This window comes from Sarcophilus harrisii, chromosome 1 (assembly GCF_902635505.1).
Source record: "Sarcophilus harrisii chromosome 1, mSarHar1.11, whole genome shotgun sequence".
Lineage (NCBI taxonomy): Eukaryota > Metazoa > Chordata > Mammalia > Dasyuromorphia > Dasyuridae > Sarcophilus > Sarcophilus harrisii.
This window is the reverse complement of record NC_045426.1, coordinates 405,855,150-405,882,540: the sequence shown is the minus strand read 5'-3', so window position 1 is coordinate 405,882,540 and position 27,391 is coordinate 405,855,150. Positions and strand designations below refer to the sequence as shown.

Sequence of the window (27,391 nt, the reverse complement as noted above, 5' to 3'; positions counted from 1 at the left end):
TAGACTTGGAATGAGGAAGAACTGAATTTAATTCCTAACCCAAGTTCTAGATGAATCTGGGCAAGTCATTTAATAGCCTTTATTTCTTAATCTGTAAAATGGGGACAAGAGCAGTTATCTCATAGTATTTTTGTGAGCATCAAATGAAGGAACATGCATAAAAGACTTTGCAAATCCTTAAGTTATATCAAAATGCTAGTAGTTGGCATCAACCTCATGATCATTTTTGTTGCTACTACTTCCAGGGTGTATGGGATGTCAAGAAGACTAACACCTCTGGTGTGAGCCAGACTGCTCATCCCCCTTTGGTTGTCTACCTGGGCCTCCAAGAAGCTGTAGAATGCCCAGCAGCCATACTCTGATAAACCATTTTAGCAGATGGTCTAAAGCAGGTAGAGAGTAACCATGTATAGCCTCAAACCCACTGATGAAGTAGAGAAGGTGTCTACCCCAAGTACCTGAAGATGTGAATAGAGGGATGGGAACAATTTGTTCTGATAGCCAGGGCAGCCCTGTGGAGTGCTTAGAGCTTTGTTAGACATAAAATAGCCGAATTGATCCACACTTAACACCGTACACCAAGATAAGGTCAAAATGGGTTCATGACCTAGGCATAAAGAATGAAATTATTAATAAATTAGAGGAACACAGGATAGTTTACATCTCAGACCTGTGGAAGGGGAAGGACTTTATGACCAAAGAAGAACTAGAGATCATTACTGATCACAATATTGAAAATTTCGATTATACCAAACTGAAAAGTTTTTGTACAAACAAAACTAATGCAGACAAGATTAGAAGGGAAGCAATAAACTGGGAAAATATTTTTACAGTCAAAGGTTCTGATAAAGGCCTCATTTCCAAAATATATAGAGAATTAACTCTAATTTATAAAAAATCAAGCCATTCTCCAATTGAAAAATGGTCAAAGGATATGAACAGACAATTCTCAGATGAAGAAATTGAAACTATTTCTAGTCATATGAAAAGATGCTCCAAGTCATTATTAATCAGAGAAATGCAAATTAAGACAACTCTAAGATACCACTACACACCTGTCAGATTGGCTAAGATGACAGGAAAAAATAATGATGATTGTTGGAGGGGATGCGGGAAAACTGGGACATTGATGCATTGTTGGTGGAGTTGTGAACGAATCCAACCATTTTGGAGAGTAGTTTGGAACTATGCTCAAAAAGTTATCAAACTGTGCATACCCTTTGATCCAGCAGTGTTACTACTGGGATTATATCCCAAAGAGATTATAAAGAAGGGAAAGGGACCTGTATGTGCACGAATGTTTGTGGCAGCCCTTTTTGTAGTGGCTAGAAACTGGAAACTGAATGGATGCCCATCAGTTGGAGAATGGCTGAATAAATTGTGGTATATGAATATTATGGAATATTATTGTTCTGTAAGAAATGACCAACAGGATGATTTCAGAAAGGCCTGGAGAGACCTACACGAACTGATGCTGAGTGAAATGAACAGGACCAGGAGATCATTATATCTCCTTGCATAAACATGCATAAACATATTGTTGTTTAACAACAATGCTATATGATGACCAGTTCTGATGGACCTGGCCATCCTCAGCAATGAGATCAACCAAATCATTTCCAATGGAGCAGTAATGAACTGAACCAGCTATGCCCAGAGAAAGAACTCTGGGTGATGACTAAAAACCATTACATTGAATTCCCAATCCCTATATTTATGCCCACCTGCATTTTTGATTTCCTTCACAAGCTAATTGTATAATATTTCAGAGTCTGATTCTTTTTTTGTACAGCAAAATAATGATATGGTCATGTATTAAAAAAAAAAAGATGTTAAAAAAAAAAAGACATAGAATAGCTGAGACCATCCACTGCATACAGGACTATCTCCAGAAATCTTGACTTCTATCTTGCCACAAGACTTTGATGACCCTGGTAGAGAGGGAGACTGATAACTTTGTGTAACTTTGACTCACTTAAGTCCATTTCACATACATGTCAAAGTATCAGTTTTATGTAGGTAGGGTAATTTTTCTGGTGATGTAGATAAGTAGGGGGATGGGGTCTTCATGAGTTGTTACTGTCAAAAAACTGGATCTTTTAGTAACCTGTGGCTGAAGAGACAGCAAAACTGTTACACTTCCAAATTAGTAAATATACATAACCAGAAGAGGGTGTTGTTTTTAGTTTGAGACAATCTTTGAAAAAGTTGTACTCAACAAATTAAGAATGGAGACCCCATCTTAAGAGGAAGTATTGAGAATGGATGAAACCACAGAAGTTATCTCCCTGGACCCCAGGCCCTCTTCATTTTACAGATGGAGAAACTGGGATTCCTGATCATTTAAGAGACTTGTATGAAGTCACAGAGGCAGAGAGCTTCTACTTCCACATCCATGATTTTTTATAGTCTGTCTCTTGTGTTGGACTCTTTAGGAAAAACAACTCTGGAAGCTTCCATTTAAATATAAAGAGAAACAATAGGAAGCTAATTATATGTCTTACCTGTACATCAAAAAAAAAAAAAAAAAAAAAAGTCCAAGAAGGAATAGCACTTGGCAACACATTGTTGCTATTGTTATCCTATAGATATTTAAAAGTTTAAAAAAAAAAAGACAAAACTGAATTTCTTACCCAGTACTTAATAATTCGTAATGGAAACTTTTCCAGTAATTCAGACCATCTTTCTTCCATATAGTTCTCATTCATTAATTTTTGTGATGTCATCTTCAAGAAATAAATGTCTGTTGTTGAAAATTTGCCTTTATGTTACATTTCCTTAGCCCTTGTGGGAATTTATTTGTTATTGCCCACTCGATCTATTACCCATTTAGAAAGTCTTCCCCTGATACCTTGTTATGGTGTTGCCATGATCCTGGGTTTTCAAAATCTATGCCAGTTTAGTGCAAGTTCTGGCAGTTTCTACACATTGGAATTGCATTAAGGTACTATTAGAAAGATCCCCACAGTGAATAATATTTACTTTCTGAAGAACAGCCTAACTACATATGGAAAGACTTATCTCTAGTCTTCTGGACAACTAGTGACAATTTTTTTTTCCTATGGCAGCCTATGCCAAAAAATAAAAATTAAAAAAAAATTGCAAGGATGTAAGGATGGTGATAAAGTGGCAGAAATGGATGCAGAGATTGCTAAGAAATATAGTATAGTTTTAAAAGTAACATGGACACCTTTAGCATTTTAGTAAAGTCTATGGAGAACCCTACTTCTCAAAATAACTTTTTTTAATTCACAAAATAAAATTCATAGAATTAAGTAAAACAAGTTAACAGAGCCTAGATTAAGAATCCCTACTCTATTTATATAGTGTTTGATATTTTTCCTGTAAGCTCACATTGATTTTTCAATATAATTTCTTTTCCCTTTTGTACTCATGACAATACTATACCATGATTTAATTATTTGGTAGGTTGATGCCCAAATATTTTATGCACTTTTAATTAATTTGAATGAGTTTCTCTTCTGTTATTGTCTTTCAATTTTTGTTATTGTTTTATAGAAATAATATTTTTGTTGGTTTACTTTGTAGCCTTCACAGAAGCTATTTTGTTGATTAGGTTCTTTATGTTTATTCATGGATACATATACACATACATTTCTATGGGGAAAAGTAGCTTCTAAATGACAATTTGCATATTTACTTTAGTAAATGCATAGCAAAATTATTGACTGTATTTATGTGTGTGTATATATATATACACACACACACACACACACACACACACACACACACACATATACATATTTCTGTAGAGAAAAGTAGCATCTGCATGACAATTTCCATATTTATACTTTAGCAAACTTATATAACAAAATTATTGAGTGCCTTCTTCAAAGCACTTTGGCAGTTGTTCAGGACAGTAAAAAGAAGTAGTTATTGTTTTCACAGAGCTCACATTCTGTATGAGAAAAATGACACACATGAAGTAGAATTTAAATGTTCCGAAGGGGCACCAAAAAGAGGAGGATGAAATCAGGGAAAACTGCATGGAGAAAATACTTTTTTACCTGGACCCTCATGGAAAGATGGGGCTTTAAAAAAATCCAGAAAAGGAGGCAAAGCAAGTATACATTCATGACTTGTTTTAATGCCTAAATACCTACTATTTATGTAGTTAGAGGCATATACATTTCATATTGCCAAATATGTAAGAAAAAAATTGTGTCTAATTTAAATACAAGTCTTTCCATATCATATCCTCATAGATGATCCCCCATAGCAGGATGCTTTGCTGCTAAGGGCTTATATAAGCCCACAGAAGCAAATTTGTTTCACAAAAGTATATTTTGTTATTTAAATTCTCCTTAGGGAACTTGGAGAATCTGAAACTGGATAAGGAAAAAAAATGCATCTTTATTATCACAAGCCTTTGTTTTCTTTTGTAATCATGTGTATTTATTTTACTGTATACATTTTAAAATATTCTTAGAAGAGGTCCTATAGGCTTTAACAGGTTGCCAAATAAGTCCACAACACACTAAAATGATTAGGAAACTCTGCTTTAGGGGTTGTAGAAAGGTTTTATTTTCTAGCTATCTGATATTCTTCAGGGGAAAAAATAGAATCCTTTTCCCCTCACAGAGACAGTGATTGAAGACAAACCTTGGCATTCACAAATGGAAACAGGCATTTAATCATCAGGATGCCTCCAGTAGAAGCTTGTCCCATTCTGATGGTGGAATTTAAATTGTTCATGCCTCAGGCTTATTACAGACTATTAAAACTTCAATGAAATCAGACATTAAAATGACTTCCAATTGGCTTCTTGTTCACAGAAGCTTAAAGTGCAACTGGAATCAAATAAAAACTGATGTTCAGTTCAGTTTCAGGTTTCTAGGTTGTCTAGTTAGGTTGTATGCTTGATTATCTGGGAAGGAGATCCATCTAAATAAGAAGAAAATGGAAAAAGAAAAGTTCATAAATATACTACTTATCTCTGATTAGTATGAAAGGGTATAAAAAGAGGTCCTGGAGATAAACTTCAGTTTTGGCAGTGGAATGTTAATTTGCTGCTTAAAGGAATATGGCCCTTTGCTTGTCAGACCTAAGTAAGAGCAGACTGAGTGGCGTCTTCTATTCCTCTTCAGGCCCTGGAGAAAATGTTGCCCACTTGGCACATGCTGTCTGAGAAAGTGAAGGCTTAAAGCTGAGTGTTGTGTAATTTCTTAATCTTGTGTTTGTTTGTATAATCCTTTGGTTGACACATCTCATTCTGCTCCATCATGACAATGATTTGTGTGTCTGTATATAGGTTTTGTGTCTCTGGCTCCCAGAGAGTTGCACATATAAACCCTAAGCACATTTATTTAGGTACATATAGACATATGCACAGAAGTATTTGGCATGCGCTTGCCACAGACATATTAGTGCCAGTGGGTTTAAAAAAATTTCCACGCATTGCTATAAGACATTCTAAAGTCAGTAACTTGAGATTGACTGACCTTTCTAAGAAAAATTTGACAGGACTTTGCCTTAACAGATGTCCACTATCAACAGAGCACATGAGATCATTAGTCATTTCCAGAGAATGAGAAGTCTTACAAAGTCTACAGGATCTCTGGTCCAAAACACATATATATAAAAATGTGATGAATTGGAGCATCTGCTTGTCACAGTTGCTAGGTGATAGTTTATGTGTTAACCTTCTCTTTAAAAAATGTTCCTAGGATCATGTGAGTTGGAGCAAGAAGAGATCTTAGGCCATCTAATTGAATTTATTTCATAGATGAGTAACTAAGGTCTAAAAGAGCTTGAAGAGTGTCACAGAATAGGTTGTAAATTAAATAAACATTTTAAATAGGTTAAATATTGCCTAGCACTCTTGTAGGCACTTAATAAATATTGTATCAAAATTTAATTGTTTAATTTTAGATCTATAGATATAAAAAGAAAGTAGTGATGTGATAAGAGTCCTTGTTTCTAGAATGTCTGCTGTCTGTCTCTCTCAGTATTAATTTTAATCTAATTGCACATTGATTAAGAACATGCACTAGTGAGAAAAGTTCTAAGTTTTTTCAAACAACGGACCAGAAAGTCAGAGGTGTTTTCAAACTTTATCCTCATTCAGTAAAGCATTACAGGCCTGGCAATTCTTAGCCAATTGCCCCCCCTAGAATGGTTGTTTTTTTTTTCCCCCAGACCTCATTTGAAACTATGAAATTTGTTTCAGTCTTGTTTTTATGTTCTTTTCATTTAGTGTTCTGATCTGTTTCTCTGTTACATTCCAAATTACAGTATTGTAATTGTATTCTTTTTTGCATTTGGATCCAAATAGAAAAGAAAAAACTTAAAAATTCTGGGTTTTGTACAAACAGCCTTTGCAAAGTGTAGGTTTCTTGTTTAGAATGCTTGTTTCCAAGAGGATGGCAAATGTCCTAAATGCTATTGAATATTATTGTACCACTCTCATCTTGACTAGACCAATATAATAAGAATTGTTATCAGAAACAGAAAATAAGAATTTTAACTTTATGGTTCCCCATAAATGGTTCAAAATAAATTTCATAGATAAATAAGAGTAAAACTTGAATGTTATTTCTTTGCAAATTCTAACTTTCAAAATTTCTCCATAATTTGGCTTTATGTTACCTCTCTCACCCTTTTGGTCTGCTACACTTTGATATGAAAAATCTTTGCTTCATCCAAGCTAATCTCCCACCTGTATCTGCCTGCATGTGTCACTTGTTCTAATTCCTTTGTATTTGTTTATGCTCATTTTCCTCCTTGAAATGTCCTCCAAAACAGTAGAAATGCCACTTTTTCTATGAACCATCCCTTGTTGACTTCAGCTGATAGTGATTTTTCAATATAATTTCTTCTCTAGCTCCCTTCTGTACTCAAGACAATACTATACCATCATTTATTTGGTAGATTGATGCCCAAATATTTTATGCACTTTTGGTTAATTTGAATGATAGTTCCTCTTTTGTTAATTGTCTTTCAGATTTTGTTATTGTTTTATATGAATAATATTTTTGTTGATTTTCTTTTCAGCTTTCACAGAAGCTAATTATGTCAATTAGTTTCTTTATGAAATCCCTAGGATTTCAATCCTAATTAACTAACCCTCTATTCCCTCTTCTCTTCCCTCCCCTGAAAAAAGATACAAATATAATCAAAATGAAATACAGTAACAAACTTTGCTGCCAGCCAAGTGAATCCCAAAAAACCAAAATGGCACAGGAGAGAGAATGACACATTGGGTGAAGAATTGCTCTCAGTTGGGCTCAAGTGACATGCTTGACCTTGGGCAAATTCCCTCACCTCGCCCTATGCAAGCAGTTTTCTTGTAATATTGGACATTGCAATCTGCGGGGTTTGTATTGGCAGAAGCATTTTTCTTAAACTACAATTTTCTATACTAGTGAAATCACAAGTCTAATAATCCCTTTCCCCCATAACATGCTTGTAACTCCTCTTTTTTAAAGATTCACTTGATGCACAGTTAATTGTATTCCAGGCTTTCAATTTTATTCTACTTACGTTTAAAATTAAAATGTATGTTTTTCTTCTTTGTGTGTTTCATATATTGTCTTTTTAGAGGGCTTTTTTTGTTCCTTTAATATTTGCCTTTTAAAGGTAAAGAAACTAAGGCTCCTGGAACATAACTGATTTGTCTAAGATTACATAGTAAATGACAGAATTCGTTTTCCAAAGTTGCAAAAGTGGGATTTGAACCCAGGCCAATTTAAATATCAGGATTTTTTTTCCTATTGTATCAGGCAGTCTCTTAGTGCTAATCATGTGAAAGGAATCAATAAACAATTTGTTCACTATTGTTTTTAGAATGTCTTATATAATTTCATAGAAAATTGATAAATTAGAAATTAATAAATGAAAAATGAAAAAATAAAATTAATTTAAAACTATTAAATATTTGCTACATGTGAAGCAATATGCTAAGTAAGGTGATACAAATAGAAAAACAAAATAGTCTCTTATTCTCAAGGAAGCTATATGTTAAAGTGATTAAATATCATAAAAATTAATGTTCTCAGATTGTTTCTGTTCATTTGTTTCAGTTTTGTCTTCCTGACTCCAATTTGACATTCTATCTACTGTGCCACCTAACTACCCTAGATAATTTCTGTTTATTAATTTTTTAAAAAATACTTTCAGCTTAAAATTTTAAATCCTAGTAATTTTAGCAAATTGCCTAAGTAATTTGCCTTAAAATTTACTGCAAAAATTCCATTTTATTTATTTTTTATTTTGATAATAATTCAGATTTACAAAATGTATGTCTATTTATTTAAAACAACTTTTAAAGTACATAATGTATTAATATTATTTACAGATGAGAAATTTAGAATCAGAGAGAATATGTCTCTCTTGTGACTACAAAATTAGCAAATGGGATTGAGAGTTGAACCCTGGTCACCCAATCTTTTTTTGGTTTGTTTTAATATAGTTAAGTTGGCACAAAGGCAGATTTTACTTGAAAAATATTAAACTCCAAGATCATCATAAGAGCAAAGACATAAAGCAAAAAAAATTTTCTAATCATTATATTATTTTTATGATAATTTTCGTGACTTTATTTTTGTAAATCCAAATTGCTTTCTAGAATGGTTGTATGATGTTATATCTCTATCAACAATGCTGTAATGTGCCTACTATATTCCACAATTTTGCCAACACTGACCAATTATCTTTTTGATTTGCATTTCTTTACTTGTTAATGGTCAGGATTATTGTTTCTTGGAATTATTCATAGTTTATACATATGTATTATGTATGTATGTGTGTGTATATATACTCACATATACATAATCACATGTATGTAACTCTGTGCATGTGTGTGTGAATTGATTATATAGCATAGATACCAAATCTTGATCTGAGGAATTTGATTTTTTTTTTCCCAATTCAACTGCTTCCCTTTTTATCCCAAGTGCATTAATTTTGTCTATTCAGAACCCTTTCAGTTTAATTTAATCAAAGTAATCTACTTTATCTTTTGAAATTACCTTAAATCATTATTTTAATGGAAATGTGTAAATATAAAATATAAGGAATTATAGATAATCTAAGTTGAGGTAGAGAAAAGTTAGGACTAGAACTGCAATAGTGCAAACTAATTTAAAAAAAAACTATAGATGTGAGAGTTTGAGGCAGTCTTAAAAGGAGATAGAAATAAAAAGGATCTTATTTACAAGTTTGTTGTTAATTCATTTTGGTTTGGGTTTGTTAACTTATAGAGTTTTAGGTAAAATTCTCCACATTTCTGTATTTTAATGGATAATTATTAGGCTTTTTTTTTTTTTTTTAAAGAAAAGCTTAAAAGACAAAAGCAATAACTTACATTTATATAGTTTTAAGAAGCAAGAAGCAAATTAACTTTCCTATGATCACATAGCCAATATGTGTTTGGGGTGAATTTTTAAAATTTTGTTTATTTTTTCTATTTTATTTTTCTCAATTACATGTAAATTCAATTAAAAAAAATTTTTTTAAGCTTCAAATTCCCTCCCTGCTCTGTTATCCTTGAAAAGGCAAGCAGTTTGATATAGATTATATACGTGCATTTATATAAAATATTTCCATATTAACCATGCTGTAAAAGAAAATACAGAAATTCCCCTCTCTCCCAAAAGAAAATAAAGCCAAAAAAGTTGTTTCAGTCTGCATTCTGACTCCATCAGTTCTTTCTCTGGAGATGGATATTTTCATAATAACTACTTCAGAATTGTCTTAGATCATTCCATTGCTGAGAATAGTTAAGTCATTCATAGTTAATCATTATATAATATAGTTGTTACTGTATACAGTATTTTGTATACAGGTTCTGCTTACTTCACTTTGCATGGGTAATTATGTCTTCCCAGATATTTCTGAAAATATGCTGTTCATTATTTCTTAGAACAAAAATAGTATTCCATTACATTAATATACCACAATTTGCTCAGCTATTTCCCAATTGATGGGCAGACACTCAATTTCCTTTTTTTGCCAGCATAAAAAGAGCAAGTATAAATGTTTTTGTTCCTATGACAGTAATATATTTCTCAAAATATTGTTTTTCTTTATTTGAAAATTTTAAAAGTTGTTCAAAATATCCTATTGGTTTATTGCAGTACTGGGCATGTTTGGTAATAAGATGTTGTTTTAATTTGGCTGGTTTCATGCTCTCTGCAGCCAAAGAGATTTTCCCATACCATCATCATTATTAGAAGTAAATCCATATTGTAAAAATGTTTTATATATATTGCCAATTTAGGTATATTAATACACTGTATAGCCTAGTTGGAAAGATTGCTGCATTGTCATTAGTGTTTTTAGCTCTTCTGTCTAAATTTAGCCACTTATTCTATAACTATCCATAGCCAAAAATATTTTTTCTTAAAATATAAATGAGTATTATTTATAATTTCTCAAATATTAGCTTTAGTTTATGAAATTTTATTTATGCTTAATTTTAAAAATTGATGTTCACATTTACATATGCATACAGCAGTGATGGTGGAGAAATATTAGTAAAGGCCTTTTGTCTTCCTACAATCAAACACTTAAGTTTCTGTAAAAGAAGCAGCAATTTAAAAAATCAAACATTCTAGCACAATCCAATCCAAAGATATACTAATTTGATAGTTATATGTTGAGAAATGACAGTAGGAAAATGTTTTTATTTTCCCTAATTAAACTATTGTGTTTTTGTAATAGCAAAATACTTTGTATGTGCAGTAAAAACAGTGCCATTCATAATATACAATACTCTCAGATTTGAATTGAGGTACTTCTGGTAGTGTTTGTTGGCTTTGTGTGATGTGCATACACAGTACAAAGTGCACTTGTGTTTAGAACCATGGCTGTGGTGAAGTCATGCAATGCAACTTGGGCACATTGCCAGATTACACATTTGATTTTGAATTAATTTTTGATCACTGCATATTTGGAAACCTTTTTCTATTGCCAACTCTTTCGCAATCCCCACATTCAGTTAGGGACCCCATATAGGCTCATGACCCATAGTTTAAGAAGCTTTGATCTATATCTGGTTTCTGCAAACTATTTTCCATTTTTCCTAGAACTGAATTCTTATTCCCAAATATTGAATATTTGCATTTATCAAGCACTAAATTACTATTTTCATTTACTACTGTGTTTCTAATTTTTTTCACTGAACTGTCATTCTGGTTTTTAGTTAGTACTAAATTGTTTTGTTGATTACTATTTTATAATGCAGTTTAAGATCTGGTACCACTAGGCCATCTTCCTTCCTATTTTTTGTCACTGATTACCTTGATATTCTTGATCTTCTCTTTTTCCAGATGAATTTTATTACTTTTTCTAATGCTATAAAATAATTTTGTGGTTATTGGATTGGTATGGTACTGAATAGGTAAGTTAATTAGGTAGAATTGTCACTTTTATTATATTGGCTCCATTCATTCATGAACAGTTAACATTTCTCCAATTGTCTGATTCTTTTTGTACAGCAAAATAACGTTTTGGTCATGTATACTTATTATGTATCTAATTTATATTTTAATATATTTAACATCTACTGGTCATCCTGCCATCTAGGGGAGGGGGTGGGGGGGTAAGAGGTAAAAAATTGGAACAAGAGGTTTGGCAATTGTTAATGCTGTAAAGTTACCCAAGTATATATCCTGTAAATAAAAGGCTATTAAATTAAAAAAAAAAAAAACATTTCTCCAATTGTTTAGATCTGAACATTTGTGTGAAAAGAATTTTTATAATTGTGTTTGCATAGTTCCTGAATTTGTCTTAGAATAATGACTCAAGAATTTTATATTGTTTGCAGTTATTTTAAATGAAATTTGTCTTTCTATCTGTTGATAACGGACTTTGTTGGTAATATATAGAAATACTGATGATTTATTTAGGTTTATTTTCTATTCTGCAACTTTGCTGAAGTTGTTAATTATTTCAACAGTTTTTAATTGCTTCTCTAGTTTACCATTATATTACCTGTTAAGTGTGATAGTTTGTTTTCTCATTATATATTCTAAATTCTTTAATTTCTGATTCTCTTTTTGCTATAGGTAGCCTTTCTAGCATAATATTGAACAGGGGATAATGAGCATCTTTGTTTTACACCCCTAATCTTACTGGAAAGGCTTCTAGCTTATCCCCATTAGATAATACTTATTGATGGTTTGAGATAGTTGCTACTTATCTGTTTAAGGGAAAGCAATTTGTATTGCTGTATTTCCTCATCTTTTTATCTTTATCAAAAGCTTTTTCTGCATCTCTTCATATCATTATATAATTTTTGTTATTCTTGTAATTGATATTGTCAATTTTGTTGATAGTTTTCCTAATATTGAAACAACCCTGCATTCCTGGTATAACTTCCACCTGGTCAAAATGGGAGTCCATCTGGTTATCTCTTTTAGATCTATTTTTGCCTTTGGTTTGTTTGAGATCATGATAGCTAACTCTGCCTTTTTTTTTTTTTTTAAACTTCTGCTCAGATTCTGCTCTGTCCCCTCATTTTTTACTGTATGTGTGTCTTTCTATTTCAAATGTGTTTCTTATAAACAGTATATTTTGCAGTTATGGTTTTTAATCCATTGCATTTTATGGATAGGTTCATCACCTTTATATTCACAGTTATGATTACTCAGTGTTTCCCTCCTTTTTGTTTTTTCTCATTTATCCTTTTCTTTTTACTCTGCTGACCTGTGAGCCATCCTTAGTATAATATTCTACTCTAGAATATAACCAGGGTCCCTGCTCCCCTGGGGCCACTTTTCTTCACTCTGAGACTGTGATCCAGAATCATATATAGGCATTGCAACAGGATCCTGCTCCTGTTGCAAGCAAAGGATCACCTGTAATCTTTTGATTAGTTCTCTGATAGTTTACCCTCACTGGTCTGAGAACTCACAATCATCTTGCTCTCGTTGCTGTTGTTAGAACTGATTCTAAAGCCTGTCAAGGCTAGCCATAACTTTATTTGTACTGTACTGTGTGGGCAAGGCCCAACCACAACTCTGGTGAGACAGACCTTCTCTGGTTACCTCCTGAGTTTTCTTGGGATGGAAAATTGTTTCATTCGGCTGCTCCAGAATTTGTTTTGAGGCATTATTTTAAAGTTCTTTGAAGGGGAATTTGGGAGAGTTTAGTTAAATGTCTTTCTTTAATTTGCTATCTTGACTCCAGGTCCAGTTTTCTCTCCATTCTGTCATACTATGCTATCTCAGATTCTTGTCCAATGAGGTCGAGGTCTTCTTAGTCTAATGACTCCTAAGCCTATGAAACTGTTCTCAGAAATAATTGTTTTGATAAATAATATAGATTATAGTTTTCTTTATGGAAAAGATCTTGAGACCAATATGTGTTAACAAACATTTATTAAATACTTATTATGTGCAAGATTATGTAGGATACAGTGTGAAAAAAACACGAAAGAGACCCAACCTTCAAAAAACTCACATCTTACTGGGAATAACACGCATGATACTTATCCAAAGATAAAGCAATTTAAGGAGGGGAAAGAGAACATTCATGACTTGGAATATCAGTGAAGACTTCATTAAAAAAGAGCTCCTGTTCTGAAGGTTTTCTACCTCTTAATAAATGATTGCCCTGATTCTAGGCTTCTGTCCCTGTTTACTCTGTACTTTTTCTTAGCAGTCTTAACTCATTTGGGTTCATTTATCTCTATGAAAATGACTCCCAGATTTATGTTTACAGCCTTAATCTTTCTTCTGAACTCAAATTCCATATACAAAGTACATTTATAAAATACCTTATGCTGATTTATATTTTAGATTAATTTAAAATTTATATGTACATTATTTAATTTGATTCCTACAGAAATCCTCTGTGAAGTAGACGCTTTCATTATCTGCATTTTATAGAGAAGAGAGAAGTGAAATGATTTGTTCAAGTCTTATATCTAGCTAATTCTCCTGATTGCAAATCTAGCCCTCTTATTCATAAGACTTCCCATAACCACTTGAAGACTAGACATTACTATTTGAATATTCTGCAGACATCTTAAACTTCATACATCCAAAATGCAATTCACATTTCTTACTAAACTCAATTCTTGTCCCACTGTCTCCCTATCTCTCTTCAGGGTAACACTGTCCTTCCTAGTTAACAAGGTTTAAATAAACCTTATAATGATCATTCTTTATTCTTTCCTCTCATTAGAGGCAACATGGAGCCACTGATGATTTTTTTCATAGTCACATACAAATCTAGAGAATATCAATCTGGAAGTGTGTGAAGAAAAGGTTAGTAAAGAAAAAACTGAAAACAAGAAAATCTATTAGAGGGAGATTATAATAGTATGAGAGAGATAACAAATTGCCTATAAATTATTGATTCTACCTTTACAACATCTCTCTCATCTTTTTTCTACTCATATAATATTTATCATAGTTTGGACTTTTGCTATCTCTCTTGTGCCATTAAAATCTCCCTCTAATACATTTTCTTGTTTTCAGTTTTTTTCTTTACTAACCTTTTCTTCACACACTTCCAGATTGATATTCTTTAGATTTGTATGTAACTATGAAAAAAATCATCAGTGGCTCCATGTTGCCTCTAAGATAAATAAAGTATAGAAAAAAATCCTCATCCTATCATTGAAAGCTCTCCAAAATAAGACTTCCCACCTATTTCTTCTCTGAGTTAGTCTTCACTGCTTAATATTCCTGCTTATGCTTTTCTTTTCTAGTGAAATTGGCCTACTTGGTGTTCCTTCTGTATTACACTGCATCATCCACTTCTGTGTTTTACAGATGCTCTTCCATGGCTAGAATGCCCATCATGTGGAATTGTGACAACCTCAGCAATGAGAATTGTCTCTTTTAAAGGCAGTTAAATAGTGCAGTGGATAGAGTGATGACCTTTGATAAGCCTAAGTTTAAATAGTCTCAGATACTCATTAACTTTTGGCAAGTTTCACCTCTTTCAGCCTCAGTTTCTCCACCTGTCAAGTGCTGATAACAATAGCATCTGCCTCTGAGGGTTATTGCAGGGATCAAATAAGATAATATTTGTAAAGTGCATAGCACAATGCCTGGAACATGGTTAGAACTGAAATGTTTGTTCCTTTCTTTTTTAATTTTGAAATTACTTTGTTTATATCTTTTGCATGTACTTGCCTGCATATCTTTCCATTTCCGCTCCAATTCATTTTAATAAATATTGGTTAAATACCTGGGCTTTGAGGGCATTGAAGAATATAAAGACAAAATGGGGAAGAAATAGCTAGATTTTCTTTCTAGGTTCCTTGAGGGATAGGGACCATTTCTTTTTTTTATTTTTATATATTATCAGTGTTTAATAAGTGTTTTTTATTGAAATGAGCTTTTGAATCTGAAGGAAGGTAAATGTGGTTGAAATGAAAATGTAAATAAATGAAGACTGAAAATGTATTATTGGGAGAATGATAACTAGAAGGTAGAAAGTGTGAAATTATAGTATCAAATGTTTGTAGAGCAGTTTATATTTTGCAAATGCTTTTATATACATTATCTCATTACTCACAAGAATCTGGAAAGGGAAGCACTGTTATTATTTGTATTTTGTGGATAAGTTTACCAAGCACAGAGAAATTAAATGATTTGCCCTGATCACACAACTAGTAAGTGTGTGAGGATTTATACTAGTCGGTTTGACTCAGTTCTTTGTGAATTGAAATCTTATCTTATATTCTATCCTGGACACCCAACAACATGTAATAAGACTGGGATTGTAGTTTGCAGCCTAATTTGTAGAGGATTTTTAAATCTTAGTCTGATTATTATGACTAGATTAGTTTAATACACTCAGTACTTTATAAAACCTTGTTATTAAAAAAAGCAAAAACAAAAAAAAACTTACTTTCCTGACCCAAGTTTCTGAAGCCACTGAAGTTATTCAGACTGTTATTATTAGTGTGACATTTTTAGCTTTCCTGCCACTTGAGTCCTACAAAATACTATCTTCCTTTTTGAAGGTCCCACACAACCTAAGCCTCAGGAAGGAATCCCTAAATCTCTAATTATTTTTGTGTCTGTGTACTGGACTGAGTTCAGTCTCAACTGAACTCTGGGGATCTATGACTAGTCCAGAAACAGTTCTTCTTTAAGAAGAGAAAAAAAAAGACCTGGTGCCTTTGTAGACCTGTTTTGTTTGTATTGGTTTACTGCCAAGCTTCATTACAATATCCACTCAATGAATGCAGACATTTTATAAGGAAAGACAAAGCAAGAAGGATGCTCTAGAATTTAATGAAACTCAGATACATTGTATTTGGCCATGGTGCCTCTTGGTTAGTGCAGATATAACGAGAGTATGATCTTGTAGTATGTAAATGAAATTATAAGATTTAAATAAAAATCTTGCTCAGCTTTTAAGGAAAAAAAATCCTACCCCCAAACAGTTTTTAATTGGGGAAAATAGTTATTTTCAAATCCAGGAATTCATTGGACAAAAAAATTGTTATATGTTTAAAGTGTCAAAATGAAAAAAGTGACGGGAATGTTTACATGTAGTGCTAACAGTAATTAACATTTTCCCACTTTGTTTTGACATTTTTAGGGCTAGTCCCTATTTATTAATTTGTAAAATAATTTTAGCCATTTTTCTTTTTGAGGATGGTTTTTTTGTGGGAGAGGGGTAAAAAATCTTAAATATTTTTGTTATACAGATTCTTTTATAAGCTTAAAGAGATTGACTGAGGAGTTTTATTTTCCCTATTAAGACAATCAGATTTGTTTGTGTAGCATTGAGAATATATTCCATTTCCCTCAGTGTCCCTACACTGTAATGTTCACATTAATTAGATAGGATGGATTCAGTTAGAGAAAAATGCCATTCTACTTTTAAAAAGCACTAGGGCATCACATTTCTTGGGATTGTAGAACCCCCTAATGGAGAAACACTATGGGTTGCAGCTTAAAGAATCTTTTGACAATCTGTTTTTGGTTTTATAAGCAATTTAAAGATGGTTAAAAATTCTAAACTGGAATTGTTAAATATATCTCCCCATTTTAATCCAAGGTATATTATTTAAAATAAGATTTTTGCTGTAATAACCTGCAATTTATATTGGATAAGGATATATCATTTTAACCCAAATTATACATTATTTAAAAAATTTCCCACTAGAAAAAAATTCAAATTTTTTTTGATAAAGAAAAAGAATTCTCCTGAAGATTCAATTAATTTTCTATATGAAAAAAGATAAATGATTACAAGCTATTCAGCTTCCAATATGAATTCATTTTTTTTAAATCTGTCTCTGTCACACCAGAAGCCAAGTATGCTTGAGATCTTGTTCTTTTTTTTTTTTAATGTTACTTTCAGAATTAATTTCTTTTGTTTATAGTCCAGTGAATGATTTCTCATAATAAGAACAATTCAAGGAACTGGAATGGATTTTAGTCCAGCTGCCTCATTTCCCACATGAGGACCTGAGGCGCCTAGAAGGGATGAAGTGATTCATCCACCGTCACATACAGAGTTATGTGCAGAGCCCAGAAGAGAATGCAGAACTTCTGATTGAATGTTCAGTCCAGCATTCTTTCCACATCCACACTTACATGCTAAACAGCCTATCCTTATCATAAGATCTATTCATAAAAATCCAAATAGAAAGAAAACATTGATACACATAAACTAGTGTGAGTTTTTTAGCAGTATGATCTCCAAAGTTAGGTACAGATTTTGTGTCTCTTGCTGGTATAGAAAAGAAACCCCATTATTTTAGAATATTATTTTTGTTTTAGTATTAGGAATACGAGTTTAGTAGCTCTGTAACTTTGTAATAGAATAGTTTATGCTCAGCTGAAGAGAAAGCCATTTTAGTTTTCCACTTCAGAAAAAGATATGATTTGTATCAGAGTGAAAATGCTATGGGTTTTTTTTTTTTTATCTACTTTGATCTATGTTGCAATGCTGTCTTGGATCAAAGAATCATTCTGCCAAAGAATCTAAAGACCTTAAACAGTACTTCCTCAATAGGCAAAAAAAATCAGCTTAAGATCAGTAGCCAAATAATTCAATCAGGAATAAATGTTTATTAATTGAATAAATGACAACATGATATTCAAACAATTCAGTCCATATTTATTGAGGACAATTAGATATCATGACTTTATGATTAAGTATTTGGTTGGTTGCTACTAAGATTATAGCTCAAGAACCAGGAGAACATTGTATATAATAACAACATTGTACAGACTTTGATAGACTCTTCTAAGCAATTAATCTAAGATTCATGATAGAAAATTCCTCTTTACATCCAATGAACTATAGAGTCTGAAAGAACATCAAAGCATATTCACTTTTTGTTTTTTTTCTTTCTCATGGTTTCCCCCTTTTGTTCTGGTTCCTCTTTTACTACATGACTTAATTTGGAAATGTTTAATATGACTGTACCTGTATATGACCTATATCAAATTGATTGCCGTTTTGTGGAGGTAGGAGGAAGAGAGAAAAAAAAGTGAAAATCAAAATGTTATGAAAGTAAATGTTAAAAACCAGTTAATAAATTTTCAAAAAAGAAAATGGATCAGAAAGGCATCCATCCATAAATATTTGTTCCATACCTATTAATAATAGCACTGTGCTAATAAGCACCAGAGAAACCAAAAAAAAAAAAAAGGTAAAAGAATTATTCCTGCCTTTAAGGATCTTGCACTATAATGGAGAAGACGGTTGAAAATAAATATATACCAAGGAATCAGTAGCAAATAATTAACAGAACAAAGGCTCTGGAATTAAGGAATTGGGAAAGGTTTCAAATAAAAGTTGGAACTTAAAGGAAACCAGGGAGTCTGGTAGTCTCAACAGAGGATGGAGAACATATCAGACTGAAGGATAGCCAAAGAAAGTGTTGAGTTGAGATAAAATGGCATGTTCATGGAACAGCCAGGAAGTCATTGTCACTAAATCAAAGCCCTATAAGAACTGAATACACGGTAATGTGGTAGGATTAGGGAAAAGATTTAGGGCATAAAATTCTACTCTTGGGAATAATAAAGAGAAATATTTTTCGTGATCAAAATGATGCAGTCTTCTGAAGAATTTTTGTTTCTGATGGAAGGCAATACAAAGTAATGGTAGGACCTAGATTCTGAGTCCAGCTACTAATAGTTTTTTTAGTGAGGCAGTAGAAAATATAGTAGAAAATGTGCAGGATATGAATCAGGAGGACCTTTCACAAATACTATCTTTACTCATTTTTATTTAAATGATAAACATTTAAGAGTTTGGGGTTGGATAACTTAAAAAGGACTCTTCCATCTCTATTGATACTATATACTATTACATCAGATAAGTACCTAAGGAGTGGATTACCATTGTTATAGATTTAGAGTTGAAATGAATCTTAAAGTTATCTAAACTAGCTCTCAGATTTTACAAAGAAGTCCCAGAGAGGAAAAAAATGAAGGTCTCTGGACAAGGAAGTAGATAGTAGAGCTAGAATATAAATCTAGGTTCTGTGACTCTTTATATCACACTGTCTCTTTAAGTCAGAGCCAGGAATAGAAACCAGATGTGAATTCCAATCCTAGTTTTGCTATTTAATACTAATTGTTTAGTTGAGTCATTTCACTGTACAAATAGAAGCTATTATTATTTATTTTATTTTTTATCTTTTCATACTAGTATGATCTTTCCCCACTCCCAAGTTCAACAGTCATGGGGTACCTACTTCACTATGCCTCATGAGTATGGTCATTTGTTGAGCTATCCTAGTCTTATTCACAGAGACTTTCCTTTGAAATATCTGATAAAATTTTATACATTTGGTTTTGGGGGAAACTTCACCTTGATGCATGACCAGATAAGGGGGTTAGTTCATTTTCATCAGGAAGAATCCGATGACATAACACCAGAATTCAGGACCTGCAATAATATTTTGTGTCTAATATTTTCAGCATCAGAGAAGGGAAGCCTTAAGCTGTATCATATTTTGCTATAGGCAGCATGATTTCTTGAGAAAGTTCCTTGTTCTTTCCTAATCTTAAACCTAGTAAAAGCAAGAAAATGGAAAAGTATCTAGAAAATACTGAACTAAAACTAAGTGGGAAGGTAACAGTAAATATTCGGATATTGATCAATATTCAAGCTATGGATAACTTCTTTCCTTCAGTTTTTGAATATAATGGAAGAATTTTGTCTTATTTTTAAAAACTGCAGCAACCTAACTTGAAAACAAAGATTTTATGTATATTTCAATCTCTTATGTTGTATGTTATCTTTCTTTCGAGGATGAGAGGAAGAGAATCATACAACACATAAAAAGATGTGTTTACTATGAGTCAGTCTAATATTTACACAGACTCCATTCTCTTACTTAAATGTTTTTAGGAAAGGACTTTCTAGGAAATTCTAGAATCAGATTTTCTGAGTAACTATACATATCACATACATGTTACCTGTAGTACACTCCAAATGTCAAATAATCAGTAGCTTAAATTTCCTTTCTGACTTTAGATTCTAGGAATGAGGTAATCAGTTTTCCTAGAAAGTTCTGCTTCTAAAAGTAGAACACTCAATTGATACTAGGAAAGAGAACAGGTGGAAGGGTGGGGAAGGAAAGGAAGATAGTGTTGTTAAATGGGATGCTGAAGTTATTTAAACCGGCATTTTAGAATGGGATATTCCCTCAAAAATAATTTTTGCTTTAAAATATTTATTTTATATGTAAATAATTGAGGTACAAAGAACTTGATAATTTATCTAGAGTTTCATAGCCAGTTTATAACAAAACCAAGACCAGATCTATTCTTCCATTTCTCGATCTAAGAATTTTTCCATGTGATTACATTTCATAATTTTCAAGCATATCCTTATAGACACTATCAACAATACTTAATCTTATGGAACTTTGTATTTCTTGTATGTGCTTATATTCTATTTATGATATTTATTTATCTATTATATTATGTTAGATAGATATATTTATATTTAATGACCTTATGGGATTGCAAACTGCTTGAGATCAGAACCTTATGCCTTTCTTAATCTTTGCCTCAGTGTCTAGTATATAAAGATTATTTAATAAATATCAGAGGAAGGAAGGCAGGAGAAAAGAATAAAGAAAGAACTAAGTCATATAACATAAATAAACCTGATCATACACAAAAGTACATTAGAGCAATCAAGTTGTTAGATGAAAGCATTTAACGATAATGATTCATTGATGTAGTTTTTACTTAAGTATTGAATGTCCTGTCTACTTCTATTACTATGCTAAATATAACAGGAATTAAAATATTATTTCAGAAAAGAATTGTCAGGAAAATGGGTTTGTTTTTCTAGGGAAAATGATATATTAATCTAATAAGAGTTTTTTGAGCTTATATAAAGAAAGTATAAATAACATCAGGCATTAATAGGGATCAGGATTCTTAAGGGTCAGTGAGATAGGCAAGTCCAGAGATGAAGCAATAAGTCAGTGATTCTCAAAGTATAGTCTAGAGAATCCTGGGGATCTCTGAAACCCTTTTAGAAGGCCTACAAATTCAAAATAGTTTTTATTTCCAATATGGTAAATATCTATAAATATAACCCAGATAAACAAAAACACTTTGGAGAGATCCTCGATAATTTTTAATAGGATAAAGATATTGAAAACAAAAGTTTGAGAACCACTGCAATAAGTGAACCCATCTTTAATCTGGCCAGGAACTTTTGTTGACAGCAACAAGTTGCTGACCAAAAAGAGATCTCTTGGATGTCATAGTCCATCTTAGGAAGGATATTTTGGGGTTTTTGTGGGGCTTAATTTTATTTAATTTCTCCCTTATACCCATCCACAATTAAGAAATCACATAAGAAATTATGCAGAACATTTCCATAAAAATCAAGTTGTGAAAGAAAACATAGATCTTCCACTATAATGAAAATGAAAACCCTCAAGAAAAATTAAGTTTAGAAGGAAGCAAGAAGATAGAGAAAGAGAGAATTCTTCCATTTGTATTCAGATTTTTCATCATAAATCCTTTAGAGTAGTTATGGATGATTATACTACTAAGAAAAGCAAAGTCATTTACGGATGGTCATCCCAGAACATTGTTATTACTTTATATATAATATATTTCACTTTGTTCATGGAGGACTTTCCTGATTTTTTTTTTCTTGAGAGCATCTTGTTCATCATTTCTCAGAGAATGATAATATTTTAGGAAGAATATTGTGATGATAACTTTAAGTTACCCCAAAATAAGAACTATTATTCTCTTTTAAAAAGCCACTCTTTTAGCTATGAAAGTGATATCTATAGAGAATTTCAATAGATTTGAATATCTAATTCCTCTTTCTCCCCCCCCCCCATTTATTTTCCTTTGCTTACTAGAACCATCAGTTTGATATGAAGTCTGTTAGTTTTATAATTATTGAGAATTTTTAAAAGTAAACAAAAATATGGTTAAATTGAACAGTCTAAGGAGTTTCTGATATTCAGAAGTTTCTGTCTCTGAACTTTCCTCATTATAATTTTGTTTACCAAATTTATTAAGCTTGTAATGTTTTCTTAGATTAATACTCAGATTCATTTACATTTTCCCAGTACTACATATGCCAATTAATGTTGGAAAGAGAGGCTGTGTAGTATGTGGCTACTCAGCCTAGGCTTTTCCAATTTTCTGTAACGTTGACCAACCAATGTTAAATCCATTGTGGACATTTACACTTTCCTTATTTGATTGATATCACATCAAAGGTGAAATTCCTTTAAATGTTACTATCAATTATCCAGATTATGACTTGTTTTCTTTCTCTCTATTTTAGCTGGGAAGTGGTAAATTCCAAAGCCGATGAAAAGCCTGGACTCAGCCAATGTATTGCAGAATCATGGATAAACTTCAGCTTATTTCTTCAAGAAATGGCACTCTTTAAGCAGCAGAACCCTGGCAAGGCAAGTTTCATTGTACATGGTAATCATTAATTAAATTTATTATGGCATCAACAAATTTGGAAATAGATGGCCTTACTTATATCAGGTTACAAATCACATCAGGTTGTATTCATTCTAAATGGACTATAAAGAATGTATAATATGCTGAAAGAAAGCATTAAAACAATAGGCAGACAACCTGGATTTAAATCCCAATTCTGCCACTATACTGATTTAATATTACCCTGGATGAGCCACTTTCTCACACCTCTAAATTAGGAATGATAATATTTGAATAATCTTTCTCACAGAGTTATTATGAGGAAGGGATATTATAAATGTTTAAAGTATTATACAAATGAATATTATGTTTATTATAAAAATGGGGTTTAGAGAATGGTATAGATGTTATATCATATTAATTTAAAGTTAGCCATGTTTTTATTCTGAATTTAAGATTGGTTATAACTCAGATCAAGGAAGAAGCTACCTGATTTAAAAAATCATTTGTTGTATTCAAGTAATATAAGCCATAAAGCACATCATGAGTTCAATATGATTCTCTTTTGGCTTCTACTGTGTAAAAATAAAACTGTTTTCTTTCTTTCCATTTCCACACAAAAATTAAGGAAGCTTTTAATAGAAATGCTAATTATAAAATAGAACAAATAAAATATTAATGGAAATCCTTTTTAACACTAAATAAATAATAAACCTTAATATTTTTCAAATTGAATTTGTGGGGAAGAAGGTATCTCATGTTAGAAGGGCTGCTTTGACCATTTTAAAAGGAGGATAACAAAAAGGTATCACATGGGGAAATGCAGTAATTCTTCCTTTGAGACTAGTCACTTAGGCAACCTTAAAGAAGGCCCCCTTTACTTTTTTCAGCAACTTCTAAGTTAAGCCTTATGGGAATAGAACTGCACTTAGGTGTGGCAGCACTGACAATAGACTTTCTACCTTGTAAAAAGAAAACCCTCCAAGTTCCCTTGCCTTCCACTCCCTTTGAGCATTAAAGATTGTAATAACTCTAATTATTCCAGTATTAGAATATTTATTTTTATTTTGAAATACTTTAAATCATCCAAAAGATTTTCTTTTTAAGGTTTTTTTTTTTAAGCTATTAACTGTACTCTGGAACCTTCCCTTCAAGGTCACCATAGTTCAGGTTCAGCCTCTGGCATTTTATAAGTTGTGTGATTGAGCAAAATCACTTAATCTCTTTCTGCCTCCATTTCTTTATCTGTAAAATGAGACATCTATTTCCTGGGTGATTTTGTGGGTGAAATGAGATATTTTTAAGTGCTTTGCAAACTTGAAAATAGTACCAGAAGAAAAGACACCAGAAGTGATAATATGAAATAGATTTATAAGTAGATTTAGGAGAGCAAAATTACAAAAGAATATTATAAAAATAGTATTGGTTCATTTCACAGCATAAAAAAAATTGTCAGAGACATCCATCATCGGTTACAAAGGTGTGTGCCATTTTTAACATGGAATAGCTTACAGGCATAATCAATCACAATTTAGCAAGACATAGGTGATTAAGCAACTTGCTTTTTGGGGAGACATGACTTTTATAGCTCAGAAGGAGAAGGGGGAAATAAAGGGTGGGATCTGGGGAATGACAAGATTGTGTATTGAGATATTGAGGATAGTTTGGGAAAACTGAGTTCCCATGAAGATTGTCTCCAATGTGCTAATCTAAGCAGACTCAGAAATTGAAGACAGGATGGATGTATTAATAATGGACTCCAGCTTCACATGATTCTATAAAAACAGGACAGTCTGAGAGAACTGACTTGATTATATGATTAATAGGAACAGGATGGACTCATTTTAGCAATTCCAGAGAACAAGCTAATTTAGAGTTCACATCTATATATATCTATAGATATCTATATATCTATATATCTATATATATATATATATGCTAACTATTGTCATATTAAGGTTATAGCATATTCATGGTATAGAATAACTTTTAACCTTAAAACAAAGTTTTAGCAAACTTTTAACTTCTTCTTATGTGAGCAGCTCATGTTTTTTTTTTTCCAGCGATAAATCTCCTTGCTGAAATCTTTTATGTCCCTTTTCCCACCCAATTGTTTGTTGGTGATGTGCTGCTATATGCCCAAATGCCTTCTCCACTGACCTTGATGCATATAATGTGACTATCAGCCATATATAGCATCATTATTGAAAAAAAAACTATCAATATGAAGATTGTCCTGTGTTTCAGAGAGTAGCACTACAAGTATTCTGTAGTATGTGTTTTGGTCCTTGGTGTTTCAAAAACAGATTCATTTCTTCATATTTCATCACATTGCCCTTATTTTTCTCATGTCAAAGGTTAAATATAAAAAAATGAACATGAAATTTAGCCTTTCTTCTTTTAATCACTTCTTTTTCAGAAGGTATGTATATCCCTTTCTGACCTATATCTTCTTCGAAAACCCTTTTTAACCATGGTATTTCTTCACCTCTGGCAATCCCAGCTTCCTCCAAATCAATGGGAGTGTTTTTATCCTAATTGTACAAGTATAGTTCAAAATCTTGTTCTAATATACACTATTCTTAGACCATACAAGAATCAAATAGCAAATATTTAATTATGATGGAATAGGAAAAATAATGTACCTAGGACCCTAAACAAACAGGATGATTCACATTATAATTTCCTTTTGTGTACCAAATAGGTGTAACTTTCTAAAACTACCAGTGGAGAAGTAACAACCTCCATGAAAACTCATGCAGGATTTAGAAAACTCTTCTGTCCTGACAGGGGTGAATAGGGTACATTTTTTTAAAAATCCACAAGTAATTTATTAAAAAATAATTGAGAGTGGGAGTGGCATATATGTAGCAATAATAAAATGTCTTCATCATATAAATACTGATTGTCAGCTTTTTTTTCCCCCCCTTTTTGGTTAAACTTCTAGTTTTGCCTCCTGGTCTGCAGTGTGTGTACATTTTTTACGATCTTAGGAAGTTACATTCCTGGAGTCATACTCTCCTACTTTGTATGTAAGTTTATACCCTCTTTAATTTGTATTGTATTTGTGATATAATATAATTGTAAATATAATTTTCTGTGAGAATTTATAGCTTCCTTTAAGATTCAGCTTAAGTGGCACTTCTAGGAGGGATTTGCTAGATCCTTCAGCTGCTATTGTTGTCTCTTCTACTATTACCTCCTAAGTTCCATATTTTATGTTCTGATTTATACATGTTTTCACTCCCATTAGACAAAAGCTTCTTGAGACAGGAATTGTTTTTTCTTTTTAAAAAAGCTCCCAACATGTAGTACTATATGCTTAGCATATGGTAAATGCTTACTAAAATTTTTGATTGATGGTTTCTTAAGAAGAGCTAGATCAGAATTGATGGTTTCTTGAGAAGAGCTAAATCAAAGTTGAAAATCCACTCTGTTATCACATCTCACTTTATCAGTGAAGAAACTAAGAGACTATTAGGTGGCAGAGCTACAACTATATTCCTGGTCATTTGACCCCACTTCCTGTCTTCTTTCTAGTATGTCATATTGAATCTCTGAAATTTATTTTCCCTGAAAATGAAATAGCCCAAATCCAAGTACCTTGCCTTACAGTTTTGAGGTTGCAAGGGCATAAATGGATAAAACTCTGGTTTACCACCAGCTTTTGAACAAGGCTTATTGTTAAAGTTGTTTATGGCAACAGTGGTAATGATGAAGATGATAGAAGGGAAAGTGAAAGGTTTCCTTGTTTGTGAAATAAGTTCATTATTTTGTGTTCATGATTTCTGTTCTGTCCAGTGCAGAGTACTTTTCCTAAGAAATAAACATTTATTTGACAGTAAGGGACATTCAGTGTCTTTTTTTTCTCTATTTGACCCCTTGAAAATAAATATTTTCTTTCCCCCTTTTATCCCTTTAGTACTCTGTGCCTTTTTGTGTCCACTGTTTAAGTGCAATGAATTTGGACAAAGAGTATACAGCAAGATCAAATCATTTCTGCTGAAACTAGATTTTGGAATAGGAGAATATATTAACCAAAAGAGGCGAGAAAGATCTGGTAAGTAAGGTTTGAAAAGTAGATGCCACATATAAAATGGACATACATATATGAATTGTTGAATTAGATTCAAGAAGTTTCTCTGTGAGCAAAGCCTTATATTAACCACTATTTCTAATACTACAAAAAGAAGACACATTTTGTTTCATTTAGAAACTTTAAAGGTTTTTTTTCCTAAATTCTCAGGAGAGCAAGGTCCTTGTATACTATTTGTTTTAATATATGCCCCCCTATACCCGTCCACCTCAATTTTCATGCCTTACACTGAATTTATTGAATGAATAAGTTTTAAATGGGAGAAGCCATGGTGGTGAAAGGTTTAAACATTTTATATCTGATTAAATTTCGTAGTTTAAGTTATGTTAACTTGAGAGAAGGATAGTGATATTATGAAGTTGAAAAAGCCTACAGAATAATAGAATGATCTTAGGAAAAGAGAATAATCATAGTAAGGGGGAAGAAGTAGGAAAACTGATTTTCCACTCAGCTT

At 32.2% G+C, this 27,391-nt stretch overlaps 1 protein-coding gene across 4 annotated transcripts in view; it reads left to right on the top strand.

Moving 5' to 3' along the window:
- Positions 1 to 27,391, top strand: part of RETREG1 (reticulophagy regulator 1) — a 173,436-nt gene that overhangs the window by 141,002 nt on the left and 5,043 nt on the right. For all 4 annotated transcript variants that reach the window (XM_031946140.1, XM_031946142.1, XM_031946143.1 and 1 more), the window contains 3 exons: positions 22,735 to 22,861; positions 25,789 to 25,873; positions 26,764 to 26,901. In XM_031946140.1, coding sequence (XP_031802000.1) covers positions 22,735 to 22,861; positions 25,789 to 25,873; positions 26,764 to 26,901 — 350 coding nt within the window. The remainder of the gene's footprint in view (positions 1 to 22,734; positions 22,862 to 25,788; positions 25,874 to 26,763; positions 26,902 to 27,391) is intronic.